The sequence below is a fragment of the Aspergillus oryzae genome, chromosome 8, assembly GCF_000184455.2.
Source record: "Aspergillus oryzae RIB40 DNA, chromosome 8".
Classification (NCBI taxonomy): Eukaryota; Fungi; Ascomycota; class Eurotiomycetes; order Eurotiales; family Aspergillaceae; genus Aspergillus; species Aspergillus oryzae.
The window spans coordinates 131,798-148,450 of record NC_036442.1 but is presented as its reverse complement, the minus strand read 5'-3'; the positions used below and the strand labels follow the sequence as shown (position 1 = coordinate 148,450).

At 50.2% G+C, this 16,653-nt stretch overlaps 7 protein-coding genes across 7 annotated transcripts; 3 read left to right on the top strand and 4 right to left on the bottom strand.

Annotated features, from left to right (window-relative positions):
- Window positions 1-362: 362 nt before the first annotated feature.
- On the bottom strand, window positions 363-2,562 carry AO090103000444 (putative 5'-nucleotidase; the record flags this gene model as incomplete). The annotated part of the gene is made up of 4 exons (XM_001826953.3): window positions 363-1,854; window positions 1,908-2,101; window positions 2,183-2,393; window positions 2,459-2,562. The coding sequence occupies 4 exons, from the start codon at window positions 2,560-2,562 to the stop codon at window positions 363-365; spliced, it is 2,001 nt and encodes a 666-aa protein (XP_001827005.1).
- An 897-nt stretch (window positions 2,563-3,459) lies between these two features.
- On the bottom strand, window positions 3,460-6,624 carry AO090103000445 (phosphatidylserine decarboxylase family protein; the record flags this gene model as incomplete). Its single annotated transcript, XM_023233272.1, has 2 exons — window positions 3,460-4,729; window positions 6,512-6,624. 2 exons carry the CDS (start codon window positions 6,622-6,624, stop codon window positions 3,460-3,462), a joined length of 1,383 nt encoding a protein of 460 aa, XP_023093970.1.
- Window positions 6,625-7,144: 520 nt separating this feature from the next.
- AO090103000446 (uncharacterized protein) lies at window positions 7,145-7,934 on the bottom strand (the record flags this gene model as incomplete). Its single annotated transcript, XM_003190902.2, has 5 exons — window positions 7,145-7,295; window positions 7,367-7,491; window positions 7,567-7,622; window positions 7,673-7,845; window positions 7,906-7,934. 5 exons carry the CDS (start codon window positions 7,932-7,934, stop codon window positions 7,145-7,147), a joined length of 534 nt encoding a protein of 177 aa, XP_003190950.2.
- Window positions 7,935-8,643: 709 nt separating this feature from the next.
- Window positions 8,644-10,239, top strand: AO090103000447 (uncharacterized protein; the record flags this gene model as incomplete). Its single annotated transcript, XM_001826956.1, has 1 exon — window positions 8,644-10,239. One exon carries the CDS (start codon window positions 8,644-8,646, stop codon window positions 10,237-10,239), a length of 1,596 nt encoding a protein of 531 aa, XP_001827008.1.
- A 654-nt stretch (window positions 10,240-10,893) lies between these two features.
- On the top strand, window positions 10,894-12,177 carry AO090103000448 (uncharacterized protein; the record flags this gene model as incomplete). Its single annotated transcript, XM_001826957.3, has 1 exon — window positions 10,894-12,177. One exon carries the CDS (start codon window positions 10,894-10,896, stop codon window positions 12,175-12,177), a length of 1,284 nt encoding a protein of 427 aa, XP_001827009.1.
- A 1,111-nt stretch (window positions 12,178-13,288) lies between these two features.
- AO090103000449 (uncharacterized protein) lies at window positions 13,289-13,952 on the bottom strand (the record flags this gene model as incomplete). Its single annotated transcript, XM_001826958.3, has 2 exons — window positions 13,289-13,426; window positions 13,485-13,952. The coding sequence occupies 2 exons, from the start codon at window positions 13,950-13,952 to the stop codon at window positions 13,289-13,291; spliced, it is 606 nt and encodes a 201-aa protein (XP_001827010.3).
- Window positions 13,953-15,457: 1,505 nt separating this feature from the next.
- Window positions 15,458-16,511, top strand: AO090103000450 (uncharacterized protein; the record flags this gene model as incomplete). The annotated part of the gene is made up of 4 exons (XM_023233271.1): window positions 15,458-15,705; window positions 15,753-15,819; window positions 15,870-16,329; window positions 16,369-16,511. The coding sequence occupies 4 exons, from the start codon at window positions 15,458-15,460 to the stop codon at window positions 16,509-16,511; spliced, it is 918 nt and encodes a 305-aa protein (XP_023093971.1).
- Between the last annotated feature and the right edge of the window lie 142 nt (window positions 16,512-16,653).

Genomic DNA, 16,653 nt, shown 5'->3' with positions numbered 1-16,653 from the left:
TATGACTGATAATACACGCTTCGTGATTAAAATGTGCTCATGGGAGTTACCAATGGATGTAAAATTTGGAAGTATCTCAATTGATTTAGGCTATCCACAATTGATAAATACTACCCTTGCTCCTCCATATATCGCTTCAACTGCGAAAACGTCCGGAATGCTTTCAGACTCAGAAGAATACATCTGCAGGATCTCGATATCAACCACCAGGGTTAATGATCTAAATTGATATCGGAGAAGCAAACCAAAATGATAACATTCATTGCGCGACAAAACGCTCCATATATGAGACATGATACCCGAAACATGTTCTATCATAAATCATACCGAAAATCTTCTATAACTCGTGATCTATCATGAATCTACCGTGTGTCCTCTATCACAATGCGCCCTTCAAGACGCGGGGAGATACCCGGAGTCCAAGTCGGGGTAAAACCAGCATCGTCGGTGCCGTTCAACGTGGTCGGCTGAAATCCAGCTTTCTGCATCCATTTGCGCACGACGCGTCGGGCTAGTCGAAGTCGACGCTCTTCCTCTGCGGCGGACTGTGCGGGCAGGGTCACATAGTTCGTGGTAGGTTGCGGAGAAGTCAAAATTTCTGGATCCGAGTCAGAATCTGAATCCATGTCCTCATGGCTCTGGGCCTCTTTCTCCGGACTCTCTTCCGTGTCAATCTCCGTGAAGCGGCCGTATTGATAGTACTGTTTGCTCCGTTGGAGGGTCGGTCGCTGGGGCCGTACCGGAGCCTTCTCGGTTACCGGGGAGGTTTGGCCAGATGCTGGCTTCAACCAGCCATTGCAATGGAGGTTCTGGTGCACGGTGTCCCAGTGACGTGCCAAGCTCTTACTCCAGCGCTGCCACCTGCCCATCACCTTCAAACTCAGAAAATACTGACGAAGGAGGGTGCTGACCAAGATTCCGCTTTCCTCGTCGACAACCTCCTCTACCTCGCCGCCAGCAGACTGCACCAGCAACGACGCGAAGCCGTCCTTTCCGCGGCCCATGTATCCTCGTGTGGCAAGGGAGTACGTCCGGTCGTACTCGATCGGGTGCCCTCCGATCTTCGCCCAGTTGATGCGCGAGCCGGGCGGAGCGGATGCATTATAACTGAACGTAATATTTGACACCTGTGGAAACCGACCCTCCAGGGCGGGCAATTGGCTTACACCGTTCTCGAGGGCATCCATCAGAGCTCGCCCTTGAGCCCGGAGCAAGACAATCGGATCTTCGAAAGGAAAACAGTTCAAGATATCTTTCAGTCGTAAAATGCCCGGCGGATAAATTTGGTCCCCGCGGATGGTACCACCAGCCATCATGGCACAATCAGCCGCATAGTAGAATCGCATAAGGTCGCACACAAAGTTCCCTAAGTTTGACTCTCTCTGGCGGACGGTGGAGAACCGGGCGTCCAGCGGCCGAACCGTGTAGCCAATGGGTTTCTCCAACTTGGATTTCAGGCTGGATGTCAGCTTGGCCACCAGTGCCACAGTTGCTGGGTCTTCCGGAATTGATCGGACTATATCGCGCCGGATGATGTTAAAATCCCATCCTGGTCCATCCGCTTTGCGCCACGCTTCGATATAGCTAAGCTGTTTAAAATCCGTACCGGAGCGCAGAACTTGAATCCCGTTGACGATAGCATGTGCGTAGTAGTGATCGTGGCCTCCCAGAATGATATCAATGAAGCCCGGTGGAAGTCTCTCCGCCAATTTGTAGTCGTTCGGTTCGCGTTGGTGGGTGACCGCGACAATGATGTCGGCGCCTTGTTCACGAAGACGAGGGACGAGGTCGAGGGCGGTTTGGGCAGCGGATTTGTAAATCAAGTCTGGGGGAAGGGAATTGATTGTTCCTAGCCTGAAGTACGTGAGGACCGAAGGTAGCATATATAAAAGTTTGCGACAACCTACCACTCTCTCTCCCCCAGACCAATCACGCCCACTTTTAAACCGTTCGATGATGTCAACATCCGGGTCCGCTCACAGTTCGCAATTGGTACATCCTCTCCTAAGGCTGGATCGAGGATATTGGCCAACAGCCAGGGGAACTGGCACTGGCTACGCAGGTGACGCAGCTGCGCAACACCGAAATCGAGGTCATGGTTCTATCACCCATACACGTCAGACCTTCATTGCCCTTATCGTATTTTGCGTAGGGCACTCTCCCCGTACACGAGCCAACATACCCCTACACATGCGACATCTGTGCCCGCTTTATTCAGAAAAGGGACCATATGGCGCCCCTTGGTGACCGTGCTTTCGAGGCTTGGGTTGAAGGCATCTCCGGAGAAGAAGGTGAGAACGTCCGGTTGTCCGGCGAATCGGGGATCGGAACGATAATGATTGATTACGGATTGGAATCGAGAAACACCACCGACTGGCTCCGCAGACCCTGGTCTTGACTCCGAGTATTGGTTAGTGAGCTGTCGTGCTGGATGCCCAAGGGGAAGGGGTCGACATACTCCACGTGGTAAACATCATTGTAATGGATGAGACGAAGATCGGGGGTTCCGGTTCGTTCGGAAGAATGGGTGATGGTGAGTCCGTCGGTTTCCACAGCGGACATTCTGTCTAGGAGTAATACGGCGACCGAGTATAATCAAGAAGGATGAAAGACAAGAGGAAGCAGAAGCAGGAGGGGGGGTTGGAATCACTTGACACCAGCGGTGACAGTGGACACCCCAGGCATGCAGGCACCCGGGCCACCTGTGGATCCCCCGTGTGGTCCGAGCCAATCAGCCACCAAGGATTTCCTACGGCATCTCCACCTGGGCAGTATTCATTAATGTGTACATCTTTCCCTAGGTCCTTTATCTTACTGCGTACATTTCTGAATCTTTGGAATTAGATATCCTATAGCATATTGCACGACACAAATAGCGGCAAGATCAGTAAAGCCATGCCACTCTCCTCCAGACGTCACCGCTTATTCCAGATTCATACAGCCGTCCATATACTCTGTCAAGAGCTATGAGTGAGGTGACTTATAAGAATACCTCCCGGGGGCTATCCCCCCAGCGCCGAAAAATTGATCTCTAACTGTCAATTACCTTTCTGTTTTCTTGAGTGTACGCTCTTTATCAATAGGGAGGCTATATTAGATAATGTGCTACTCAAGATTACTTGGAAAACGGCAACATGTGATCAGTTGCTTTTCTGTTGACACTGCCTAGAACTCTTGTACCCTATATACATCTTTGAGATAGTCACAGCGAACTAAATTGGAGATATATCCGACTCCTGAGTCAAAGAGGCTATCCTCCACGGTTGGCTCGACTTCGTTACGCATTTCCCACAGTGTGTATCCCTAAATCGGGTAAGCAGCTTGATTCAAGTCCATCCAGGAGGCTCCCTTGAGCTTCCATATATATTCAACAGAATTCCAACACCATTGCCGAGCTTCTACCCCATCATAAAAACATAAAGCACAGCAAGAAGCAGACAATCCACCAGACAAACTACATTACAGCTCCTCAACAACCGCCAACCGACTTCGCACTGGCACATTATCCGTTCTCGACCCCGGCTCTGGGAATCCCGACACTTTAACGCCCTTTCCAAAGAGCAAACAGTGTGTCGATCCGCCGAAATGAAACATCCCCATCTCATCCCCCTTCACCACCCTCTGCCCCTCCTTAACCGTAACCTCACAGCTCGACACTTCTGACATACCCACCTCGACGACTGCCATGAGACCAATAGCCGGGTTATCCGCCTGAATATAAATAACTGCCCTCGCCGCCACAGCCGACAGGTATCCCTGTGAGTACCGCGGCGCTTTCGGCCAGGCCCCATATATCTCCATGGAAGCAAACAATGGCTCGGAGAAATAAGTCCCATTGAACTTGGCCACCTTGACGATGGTTCCTGTGACGGGGGCATGCCATCGGTGGTAGCTCAGGGAACTGAGATAGGCTTGATAGATTGTTCCACCGACGAAATGCTCACTTAGTTCGTCTTTACCGAGCATATCCTCGACCGAGTATGGTTGACCTTTCACCCAGAATCGATCTCGTCGTTTGACATTGTGGGCTATTGCGAATGGTAGTGATTCACATACGTTTGCGATCACCGAGTCATTGTGAGGCTCGGCGACTGGGCGTCGCTCTGATCGGAACGCTCGTGTGAAGAACCCATCCCAGGATGTGAAGTTGTAATGTTTCTCGCTCGGATCGCAGACGAAGAGCTCATTGAATGAGTATGACGACCCGTCCACGTTCGCAACAGCAGTGAGCTGTTTAATAGCTGCTGGACTGAACCATCCTGTGGTCGAATTATTAAGAACCTCCGCTGATGCGGGGGACTGGAGATAATCCTTCCAGACATCCAAGACGCGTTTCAGGATGGCATTGACTGCAGGGTCGAGGAAGAACCCATGGCCGTGAAACGTCCCCATTGGCCAGTCTAGCAGTGCATGCATGGGTAGTCCGACCAGTCCGACCTGGTTCTCGTGTTCGCTCCATGACGGCGCGATGGTGAGTAGATGGTTCATGATACTTAGCATGTCCGTGTAGCTGCGCACCACGGGCTGGCCGCTGGGATCAGTGAAGTTGGCTGGTATATCGTCGTACATTCCATTGGCGAGGAGATAGATCCGCGAGTCGCCCTCTATCAAGTCCTTCAGATCTTGGACAGCGGGGTGGAGTGGTTTGGGATTCGCTATTGTGTCTCTGGCTATCTTTTTGGTCCATTCTTGTTGGATGTGGTAGTCTTTCGGGAGCCAGAGACCTGGTCTGGGATATCACTTAGATGTTTGGTGTACATCACACGATCAGAAGTGGTGTGCTTAGACATACCTCTGTGCCCGATGGAGACGTGGGATCTCAGATCCGCCCACAGCATCCCTAACACATAATAGGAGCAGCAGGGTTCGAATAATTGCAGACCACATCCATTTATATGTCATCTTGCCAACGTATATATGTGCACAGGAAAGAAATTTGGTCTACAATCTATAGTACCCCTCAAGCCAGCAATGGCCCTGTTCTTAGCGCCTTTATATAGTTGCAGGAATTGTACTCCACTCAACCAGTGACTTTCAAGCTGTGGGTCTTTCGCCTCTAGGCGTTATAGAAACAGGTTACCATGCTCAACTATATTCTGCGAATACGGATAGCTTGCCAGAAAATCCATTGCGGAGAAGACCGGGATGTGTGGATAATGACCGCTAGGGAATTAGTTCGTTGTTTTGCCGCTGTAACTCTGCATAATAGGACCAGATGCAGTGGCCCAGTTCTGTTCCTGGTAAACCCTGCCGAAGATTACTCTTTGCTTGCTTGAACTAGCTAGTGGGACTGGACTTATCTCGTCTTTACTAGTAGCTGACTTTCAGGAGAGGAAATATTAACCGACCTATGGCTGGGGTTTTGACGATTGGTTATCACACCCGGTGTGCAGGAATGGCCTCGATCTTTCTCTTAGTAGTTTTCCTTACGTTCATTTTCGACCATGTTGAATACTTCCACGTTGATTTTTATTATGTTAAATTCTGTATACTTTAAAGTAGAAGCTAGAAGATGGTCTGGTCTAATTCTAAATTACAGACTCATTTCTGTAGCGTGCGTATGCCTCTATTCCTCCCGGTCGCTGTCCGCCTCCCTTTCGATCTGATTCATTTTCTCGTCCACCTTGTTGTACTTGGAAAAGAGCACGTAGACAAGAATAGCCGCTAGAAACATCATGCCACTGAGGCAAGCAAACTGCACTAAGATCTGTGGTTTCTTGGAGGTGGGTGAAATCGCCAACCCCAGCAGTGAGCCCAGAGCGCAGAGGAGCAGATTGACCGAAGCGACCAGACTCTTCATGGACCGGGGAGCCTTTGTATAGGCATATTCCATGCTACTGAGGAAGGCGGTAATCTCAGACAGCGCTGTCAAGACGTAAATGGGGAGAATAGATAGGAAATTTACCTACGCATGTCAGGGATTGACTCGATCCATCAGATGGACTTGTACTTACCGAGTAAGGGGGTGAGTTATAGGCAACTGATTGAGTGTCAGTGGGCATTTTCAAGGGCGGATAAGGTCAATGCACATACGTGATTGCAGGCCGGCGGCCACTGCAATGGCTCCCGACATGATCACGAAGCCAAAAGTGATGCGCGAAATGGGCCGGAATGGTATGTTAACCCGACGCAATGAAGGGTAGATTACTCGCTCACTATATTGACGTCAGTGGACATTGACGGGTATTATAGCGCCGAAGAGACTACTAACAACAGAGGTAGCAAAATGAGGATACTGAGAGGGTTAATGCTTCCTGCCACTGGTAACCAGTCAATTTCAGTCCGCGTTAGAAGTACCATGCAGCTTACAGAAGTCGTTCGGGAGCCCCATTGTATTCATAAGCCCGGCCAAACTGATGAGATTTCCCACTGTGTTGCCATAGCATAACCAGAAGATAGGGCTAGGAAGCTATTAGCGTGCTTCTCCAAGGGGTCTACAGTACCCACAAGAGCGAGCTATTGGCTGGTTAGTCAAACGTATTGAGTCACTAGGTTCACGGGGTCTACTCACATTACTCGACATGCCATCAAAGCCACCTTGATCTCGTCCACAAACTGATCGTCCCAGGGTAAATCTATTCGTTCCCCTTGCTGCCTCAAATAGGATGGCTTGGCATGGTCCATTGTCCTGTTTTTCTTGAAGCCAATCCAGAGTGCGTGGGCAGCACGAATAGCAATTGAGCCCTGCGGTGGCCGGATGACTAGTTCTTGTGAGCAATGGCACCAGTCATTCATCAAACAGCGTTTCTCACTATATTTGTTCCGACAGAATATCAACACCACAGTAGCACATCCGTAGATGCACAGCGGTATTAAAAATGTCGCCCAGAACCCAACCTTACGTTCCACCCACTGATGAAGTTAGTGCACCAAATCAAAAGAATGAGTGGGATGTACATACCGGCGCAATGAGACCCGCGCAAGAGCCGATGTTAATGAGCCTGCAATATCTTAACGCCTGCTTCCGCTTGTTCTCCATGCAACATACCAATAATAGCGACTGTAGATGGTTTGAACAGTGACATCCGGGTCTAAAATCACACGACGGTTGTCGGCTGTGATCTTGACCACGGGCTTCTTGCCCGTGTACTGGTCGGCCACGAGAGGCCCGACATTGCTTTTGATTCCACCCGCACTACTCGTGTTATGTATTGTTGACCGCGCGTGTGGTGTATTTGACGTACCCCAATCCAATAATTATCAAGGCAACCAATAGTCCAGGCCATCCGGCTCCATTCTCCAAGGACACGGGCAAAGAGGTGAGGAAGAGAATTAAAGTGCCGATTGTCGCCGTGCTAATGCAGTTCTTGTTAATATTCTCTAAAACATGCTGATTCACGACGGGGACAACTTGTCTAGAACTCACATGCTTCCAAGAAGGATAGTTTTCACACGACCCAGATAACAATCTGCTATGACAGCTCCTAAGATCGGCATCAGAAAACACCAACATTGAAAGAAGTACCCGATGGCCGTAGCAGTTGCTTGTCCCTAGTGATAACCACAAAGTCCGTCAAAAAGGAAAGTCGATACCCAAATGGACATGGACACCATTCCTCGACATACCTTGCCAAGGGCACCGGGAAGACGGTCATCGTGTAGAGGGTTCTGAACGTAATTCTCTGTCAAAATCGGTTAGCACTCGAACCTTTTGGCGGCGATGCGCACTGACGCAGTGGTCCTGTTATGGAGCGAAAGGTGAATCTCTCGGCCGCTTCGGCAATTACTACCATGAATATCGTGTAGGGGATCTTGTCAGCGATTCGAGGAAGCGTTTCCAGCTCTTCACGAGTAGGGCCGACCTGTTCATTAGTAGAGGGCGCGTTTTCATTGTCGCCTGGGGTTCTAGGACATTATTAGCTCATTGAAGTTGGGAAACGGCAAGACGCATTGGAATCAACAGACATTATTTGCTCTTCGGTGGGCTCCTTCATCTTTGCCCCCAATACTGGAGTTGTTGGAGAGTCGAATGCAACACGTTTGGTGGAGGGTGAGTCAGGCAACACTTGCTGCTGCTTTTACTCCTCGAGTAGCACCTGACATCAATTCCGGTTGACTCTTAGGGCTGTATGTTGGAAAAAAAAAAAAAAAAAAAGAAAGAAAAGAAAAGAAAAGAAAACAGCAAAAGCAAAAAAAGACAAGAAAACAAAGACAAAGAGAAAAAAAAAAAAATCTCAAAAGCAACCATTAATAATCAGCAGATTGTCCGAGGAAACTTCATTATTTCTGGTAGGGTGACCAGGGTGTACCCTAAAGGGCGTATCAAACAAAGAGCCGGAATACAACTCCTCCACTGGCTTCGGCTCTATATAGACATTTCGAAACCATTGGTTGACAGGCTTAACCCCATCATTCAAGCAGGGGATACATTTGATCAATTACAGAGAGGGTTGGTCCTTTTGGAACAACTTCACGATGTTGTTCAAGGGTCTATAGAAAGAGGAGACGACATCCATAGAGTAGAAACTCGTCGCATCCAATCAAGTCATACGAAGGTAGTAGAGCACGATATATGGTGCATAAGTTGCGCCAGACCCGTTGTCCTTGGATTGGTATATATTTGAATCAGAGTGTGATCCCTCACTCAAACACTTCCCTTCTCTTCACTTCACCTTCCAGGGTAACAACAGTCCCACACCGAGCATGGAGACCAAACATCCGCGACCGCGACCGCCCATGGAGGACATTGTGAGTCCGACCCTTGAGGATCTCATCCATCTAGCATTGCGACGAATGCGGTACCTGGTGGCCCCGGACCTGGACAACAACCACCCTCCACCCCTCTTGTTCCCCCTGGCCGAAAGTATGCGCGGGAATCCCTTCACCGTCGATGATTGGGACACGTACGGAAATCTCGAGTCCGAGTATGGTCGATTAACATATTTGATTTCTGTTTACCCTGAGCGGGGTGCACCCTTCGCCTGTGAGGAGGTGTTGCTCGATCTCCTGCAGCGGCCGAGCTTGCTGACGGAGTGGCCCAACTTTCTGCCTACACTGATAGCTCATGCACAAGCAACCGTGCATGGTGTGGTCCAGAGGATGGTCAGCAGCTCATCCAACCGGACACGATCCGCAAAGTCCGACTACGTTGCTATACCCGTGGATTACAAGGCGACCTCGTCAGCACGCACCATCGCGTTGCAGCTCTGGAAACGCTCTCTAGGTGAGATGGCGTCGCAGCTGGGGAGGGGGCATTTTGACGGAGCATTGGCGTTTTTACAAATCCATGCCTTTCTCAAGGACCCAATCTATGGACTGTCGCGGCCGTTCTCGCTGCAGCAGTTCTTTTTCAGTCACCTGTTGGGGAAATGCATGGCAGCCACTAGGGTGGACATCCTGCATGCTAAAGATCTAGAACGGTTGGCCGCGCAAGCCGCTCAAGAGGCCTCGTATCTGGCCAACCCGTTGCTGCAGCGGCTCACTCTCGTCCACTTCAACGCACACCATCAACTTCCCTACGTGAATGTACCCTTGGACCGATTGGCTCGAGCGGAATTTTCAGTGCCAATGCATGTCCTCGAAGTCGTGGAGGAGATGCTCGGGGCGGTTGCCATGAGCGATGGCCAGGCCTGCCCCCTGGTCCCGATCCTGGTCGCCACATATCCGCGTTACGCCCATGACGACCAATGGCTGATCCCTATCATAGACGGCAATCACCGTGCCACCGCGACACTCTTGCTCCGATTTCTAGCGACACTGACACTGCCCGTCGACCGTCAGGCCATGTTAGAAGGCCTGCGAGGCTACTGCACAGCCCATCACCTCGGTCGGAAATGGCAAATCGATCTCTGCGACGTAGTGACGGAGCTTCACTCCCCGACCAATCGAAAAATGTATGACCAGATAACGAGCCAAGCGGCGCTCGTACGAAAATTTGCTTGGGTCAGGTACATCCCTGCACTCGTCGTGCAGGAGGATGACTTCTACACAATCTGCAAACAGCGATCTGCAGGCAAGCATAAGCCGGTCTTGTTACATCCGTATCACCAGGCTCTCTTTAATGACGACGACATACCTATCGCATTACCGCAAAAGGCAGGACAGACACATGGACGACCCGAACCATTCAGACTTATGTCGCTGACTCCATTTGGGGGCGAACATTCCGGCGGCGTCGATGTCGGTGTCGCTCGAATCTGTCAGGCTAAAGTGCGACCAAGCATGAATGGCCTCGCCCAAGAACCTCAACCACATGAGAAAGTGCAGCAGCACCGCGCATGGTCTTGTGTCGTGTCTTGACTTTCGAGAATCAAATCATGTCAGATAGCCCGCTTCCCCAACTAGGCAATAGAGCCTGTGTTCTAAAGATATCTAGTCTTCCCCGCAGCTTACTCGCATTCCGGACGGGCCCTGATCATGGCTGAACGCTTATCTGGATGCATTATTGCCCAGGGGCAGATTCTCCTCAGACCCCGCAACTTGACTTGTTTAGGCTCCGTTTCACCCCCGGAGGGCTTTGGCTGCAGGCTGCAGGAATAATCTGCAGTGAAACCATTAATACTCTTGGCTACGCATGACTCCGACTTGGCAACAGGGTCTGCAGTCCCGATCTTGACAATCGAGAAATGAGACCGGCGAATAGGGTCTCTAACCCTTGTTCCGAACATTGTCCCTTCTTGGGCTACGCTTGGCGGAGAATTTCGCAGACACGGGGATTCCAATCCTCTGTAAGATGCATACGACTCCGTTGCGTTCGTCATTTGAATTTCTCACCATGGCACTTGTGGTTCAATTGATCGAAATCCGCGGTCAAAAAGGTCAACTGACTCAAGTCCTTGATCGCCATTCCAACTTGTTCACAACACTTACTCCTTCTAAATAAAGCAATCGTCGTTGTTCGGGAGACTGATATCCTTGCATCTTCGCTCCTACATTATACCTAATTAGGAAGCCATGACAGCCTTAGACGACCTGGACCTCTTACCGGAAGACTTTCCGCAGCCGAGTCCGTTTATGTCAGAATGGCCTCTTCGGCGAGACGTGGTCCATATGGATCATGGCTCTTCAGGGGCCTGCCCGACGAAGGTGCTCGAGCACCAAAATGCGTTGCGATGGGAACTGGATCGTGGATCCCCCGAATTTTTCCTCTCTCGCTGGTCGCCTCGCCACCGCGCTGCGAAGGAGGCTCTAGCGCGCTTCGTGCATGCCAACTACGACGAGCTACTGCTGACCCCTGGTTCGACCCTGGGTCTCAACATCGTCACACAAAGCCAGCAGTTCCAGCCAGGCGACGAGCTACTGACGACCAATCATGCATACAGCTCGGTGACCATGCTCCTCCGACATGTTGCAAACCGGGATGGCGCCAAAGTGGTCATTGCGCAGGTTCCATTCCCCGTTGCATCTGAGGAGGAGATTGTCCAAAGTATCCTGGCGTGTGTGACAGAACGAACCCGGTTCGCCATCATTGATCATATTGTCAGCCGTTCCGGCTTGGTGTTCCCCATCAAGCGCATTGTCCAGGAACTAGCGGACCGTGGGGTAGACACCCTCGTCGACGGTGCCCACGGCCCGGGGCAGGTGCCAGTGGATCTCCATGACATCGGGGCAGCATACTACACCACCAGCTGCCACAAATGGATGTGTGCTCCGCGCGGGGTGGGATTCCTGTACGCGCGTCGCGACCGGATCCGCCGTCTCAAGCCCCTGATTATTGCTCGCTCTGGCCACTGGCGGGACTCGGACGGGGCCGCCTACAGTTGGTTGGAGCATACCTTTGAGTGGAACGGCTGTCACGACCCATCTGGCGTGCATAGCATGCCAAAGATTATCGAGTTTCTTGAAACCGCGCTGCCGGGCGGTCATGCTGCCATGGTCAAGCGAAACCATGAGCTTGCTGTTGACGCGCGCCGGAAAGTGCTGGGGATACTTGGTATTGACCTTCCTTGCCCAGATGATATGATTGCCAATATGGTGGTGTTCCCCCTTCCAGACTCGGTGTTACCAGAGACTCAGGGCATTCTCCCTCTGTGCAAGACGCTTTGGGAGAATGATCGTGCAGAGATCCAGTGTTACCACTGGCCGGCCTACCCGAAACGGATCTTCCGATTTAGTGTTCAGCTGCACAACAGCATGGAGCAGTATGTCTGGCTGGCGGGGAAGATCAAGGCCGCACTAGATGAGGAGACTAGAATAGCCCAAGCACATGCTGCAGAGGTCAATGGTCTTGGAACATAGAATCGAGTACGCTCCGATGATAGCACAGTGACTCACCTCATGAATTGACTTGAGATTAAAAACGCCACGACCAACGCTAGAGTTTTCATTTTCTTTGTTGTCTCGGGCACATGACCGTACCAACCCTTGTCCTTCCTCCCCCGTATAAATAAATCAACACTTCCAACCCCGCCTCCCAATATTGTGTAGTATTATTACCTCCCAGTCACGGGGCTAAATATAACCCTACTAACAGTAAGTATGTATCTTTAAAAAGGCTGAGGTTACATGAAGCACCAAATCCCCTCATTACTCTACTACCTCCCAATTCTGCAGATGATCATCGAGTTCTCATTGGAAAGATAAAATAAAAATAAAAAATAACCCCTGCACAAGGTAGTTAGTAAAATATATGCAATATCAAATATCTAACCAAACCAATCTCAGCCTCACGCAGAATCCACCACCCCTCTCCAACCCCAAAAATTGCCAAAAGTACAAAAAAGCCGTTACTGTACTTTTTCACAACACACTCATTCCTCCTCCTTTCATTGGAGAATTATCAGAGGGGAAAAAAAAAAAAAGAAAAAAAAAAAAAGAGAGAAAAGATGTCTCCGCATGTCAAACCCCGACTCGCGACTTCCTCCGATAAACTCACGATTGAAACCCTGGTCAACGAAGCTTACACCCCCTACATTGAACGGATCGGCCGAAGGCCTGGCCCCATGCTTGATGATTATGGAGCGCTGATCGATGCCGGGCGAGTGCATGTGGTGGAGAAGGATGGGGTGGTAAGTGCAATTTTGGTGCTGATTCCCGAGGAGGGGACGATGCTACTGGATAATGTGGCTGTTGCGCCGGCAGCGCAGGGGTTAGGGCTGGGAAAATATTTGATGGGATTCGCTGAGGAGAAGGCTAGAGAGTGTGGCTTCAAACGCATCAGGTTGTATACGAATGAGATGATGGTGGAGAATGTGGGAATTTATGAGAGGTTGGGGTATGTGGAGACTCATCTGGGGTTGGAGAATGGGCTGAGGAGAGTTTATATGGTGAAGGTGTTAGGTTGATTGATTGGAAAGAGCTTGACTTGTCATCGTGTATGTATCTGGCTAACAGGAGGAATCTTTACTGATCAGGTTTTGATGGCGAATTGTTTCAGGTACAGGTAGTCTTCCATATTGTCCTCGACATTCTGGTGGATGAGCATGGCGGCCTCGGCCCCAAACTTCTCGGTCCATTCGGCAATGTCATCTTCAAGGGTTGTAACTCGCTATGCCACTTCAGTTAGTGATCGTATGATACGAGGCGTTAGCGATAAATTGACTCACCGGAGGCTGGGGATTGAGTGAAGTACTCTTCAGTGCTGCATCATGGAACGGGATCCAGTTCTGGAAGATATCACGAGCTCGCTGTTGATCTTTTTCTGCTCCCCAGTGCAAGGACCGAGGGTCGTAAGGGATCCCAACAGAACAGCAGTACTCTTCAACGATCCCCTCGGGATCCGCCAAGAGATCATCGGCATCAACAATGCAGATATCGTTCCCGGTTCCGGGACCAATGATCTGAACCTGCACAAGATAGTCAAACAGAATACGTAGCTCCGCGTAGCCCGCATCGGTCGCTTTGAACCCGTTCCACCCGGTGATGTGGGACTTCGGTGGGATAGAGCATTGGTAGAGACTGGGGATACTCTGTCGAGGGTTCCGGATTAAGAAGGTGTAATGGAAGCCGGAAAGAATATCTAGAGGGAAGACAGTTGGGTTAGGAATAGCAGTATGATTTTGCAAGGAATCCATTCTGTTAATGGCCCTCTGCTCGTAATGTAAAGAGGGTGCGATACGAGGATCGGCACCAGGGAGTGGCATCAGGCACTTGGCCATGTCCTTGACAAAGACTCTTTTGCCCTAGGCTCAATTGTTATCACCTTGACACTCCTCTCGCTTCTTATAGTCAGGGTCACCTACGTTTTGCTTGCTGTCATTGACAAGGCCCAAAGCAACACGGTAAGTGTAGTCTTGGAAGCCATTCTCTGCCCGTAACTTCTCAACGTTCTCATATCTTTCACTCAATTTCTCCGGACCCCAGTGATATGCATCGGAAAAGGGCTCATGGACACAGGCAATATCGTTGTCTCGAGTCAGGAAGGCCTGAGAGTGTTAGTTATTTGAATAGGGCGGGTGGTGTCCGGTTGGGGTAACAGTTAATTTATACCCTTTCAAACGCGGTAGAAATAGCTCGGGGGTGAGTAACAAGGAAGATGGGCTTTGAAGATGAGCTTATTCCCACCATTTTGGAATATAGGTCCGCTGTCAATGCAAGAAACAGAATGCAAACAACCTGTTCGGCTCGCTTTGATTGAACGCTGATGTCGACATAGTCTGCCCCTTTGGCGTAGGTTAAACTTTCCTTTATACTAAGTCCCTAGGGAGGCCAGCTGCCGCAGCACACATGTCAGCTTGCGGGGAACAGACCTCTGATGCACCATAATCAGGCGTACCGAGATAGAATACCACAACTGTGATACCTAGGGGTAAAGGTGAATGCATGCGGGCAGGTAAGGCTGATAGTATCCCCGCGCATATTTGCCCTGATTCAACCGGATACACAAATTAGGTACGGCCCAAGTCCGACTGGCTACTCGAGAAAACGAGGAAGGTGCCCTGGAGAGTATCACAAATCCTGGTAGAAGAGTACCTTCCATGTAGCGTTCAGTCACGGTGCATAATGCAAGGATGCAAAACTAGGTCACTGCTTGCAGATACGAGATATGCCTTTCGAGCGACAAGGGGTTGCCTATGTTCCTTTCCGTAAGCCGGTTTCTAGGCCAGTGTCAGCGCAATGTCCTGAAGAAGTAATTGCTGCGTGAACTCACCGTAGTCTTACTAGAGGGTCTAACAAATATGTCGACCATGGGCTGTTACCAAAAAAGTACACAAATTCTAAGCTTACGACGCTGATACCCGGATAAAATATTGCTTCTTTGGGGTTCTTGCAGGTGCTGCATGTCTGTTCAGTCGTACACTGTCTTGTTCAGCTAAACCTTGGGCTTCGGTAAAATTGCACCGTATCCTGACAGTCAACCACAAGGCTGTGGAGTAGCAGCAGAGAGCCTGATACACTACCAATCGGTGTATCCGACGGGGATTATCCCCCGCATGCATGTGTCAGAGGAGTCTCTGTGCGAGTGTGCTTAATATCTTATGCCCTTTGTCTGAAGCTGATGCAATCCAAACTCTCACTGTTTTACCTAGAATCTTGCTACAACCGTCTCTCATCCCCAGGTGCTCGGTGATCTCTCACCATGGATAAAACCGATATTGCTCATCTAGAGGTCTTGAGCTTTGCGAAGCTTGCGAGCAAAGACCAGACCGAGTTGAACAAGCTTCTCGATGCTTGTCGCAAACAAGGCTTCTTCTACCTGGATCTTGCTGGTTCCAATGTGTCTCATGGGCTCCATCAGCGACTGAAAGCCCTCTCTTTGATGAAAGATTGGTTTGACCGTCCCAATGAGGAGAAGATGAAGCTTCACAAGGATTCAGTGACCAATGGGTTGGTATTCTGACTCTTCCCTTTCTATAAAAGCTGACTTGATTCAGATACAAGCCTCCTGGTACATTGAGCGGTGTTGTCAAGCATATGAAGGACGGATTTGAGAACATCAAGGTGAGTCGCAGACTATACGATCAATGGCCAATGGTCTCACCATCTAGTAGCTACCACGGGACAACTTCTTGGGAACTGGCGACTCTCTTCCTGAAGTATTCAAGAATGACAAAGAGGTCTTTCGCGACGATCTGGAGATATCCCACGGCGTCACATTGACTATTTTGTCGTGTCTGTCTGATCTGCTCCAGCCACCTGTGCGACTCGAGGATTATCATCAGGAAAATATGTCCTCGCAGTCCACCATGATGTACTTCCGCTACGCCAAGCAGTGCGCAGACAAGTCCAGTGGTGTCGGTCACAACATGCACACCGACCTTGGGACTCTGACTCTCCTTTACTGCGAGCAATGGGGTCTCCAGGTCTATGCGCAGGCCACCAACAGCTGGAAATACGTCCAACCGCGACCAGGGCTGTATGTCGTGAATGTCGGGGATGCGTTGCGGTTCTTATCAGGAAATGATTTGTTGAGTGCACTGCACCGCGTTGTGCCGGTTCCAGGCCATGAGAGTGAGTATCGCTACTCGACCGCCTACTTCCTCCGTCCAGGAAACGAAACCGAATTCCGTACGAGCGAGAACACTGTAGTCTCCGCCCTGAACTGGCATGACCAGAAATACAACGTGTTCAAAGCAGCGCATGTGGAGCAGGAAAAGAACACCATTCTTACCGGTGGCATCGGTGCCTTTTAGAGGGAGACGTCCGTTGGTGTTGTGATAGGCTGCTTAGCTATAGATCAGTGCCATTGCTGCCGTAAGACCTAAAAGGTTAGCGAGAATTTCCACAATCAGATTGACAGAGAAGCAAATGTTCCAACTGTTTATAAGAGGAGAA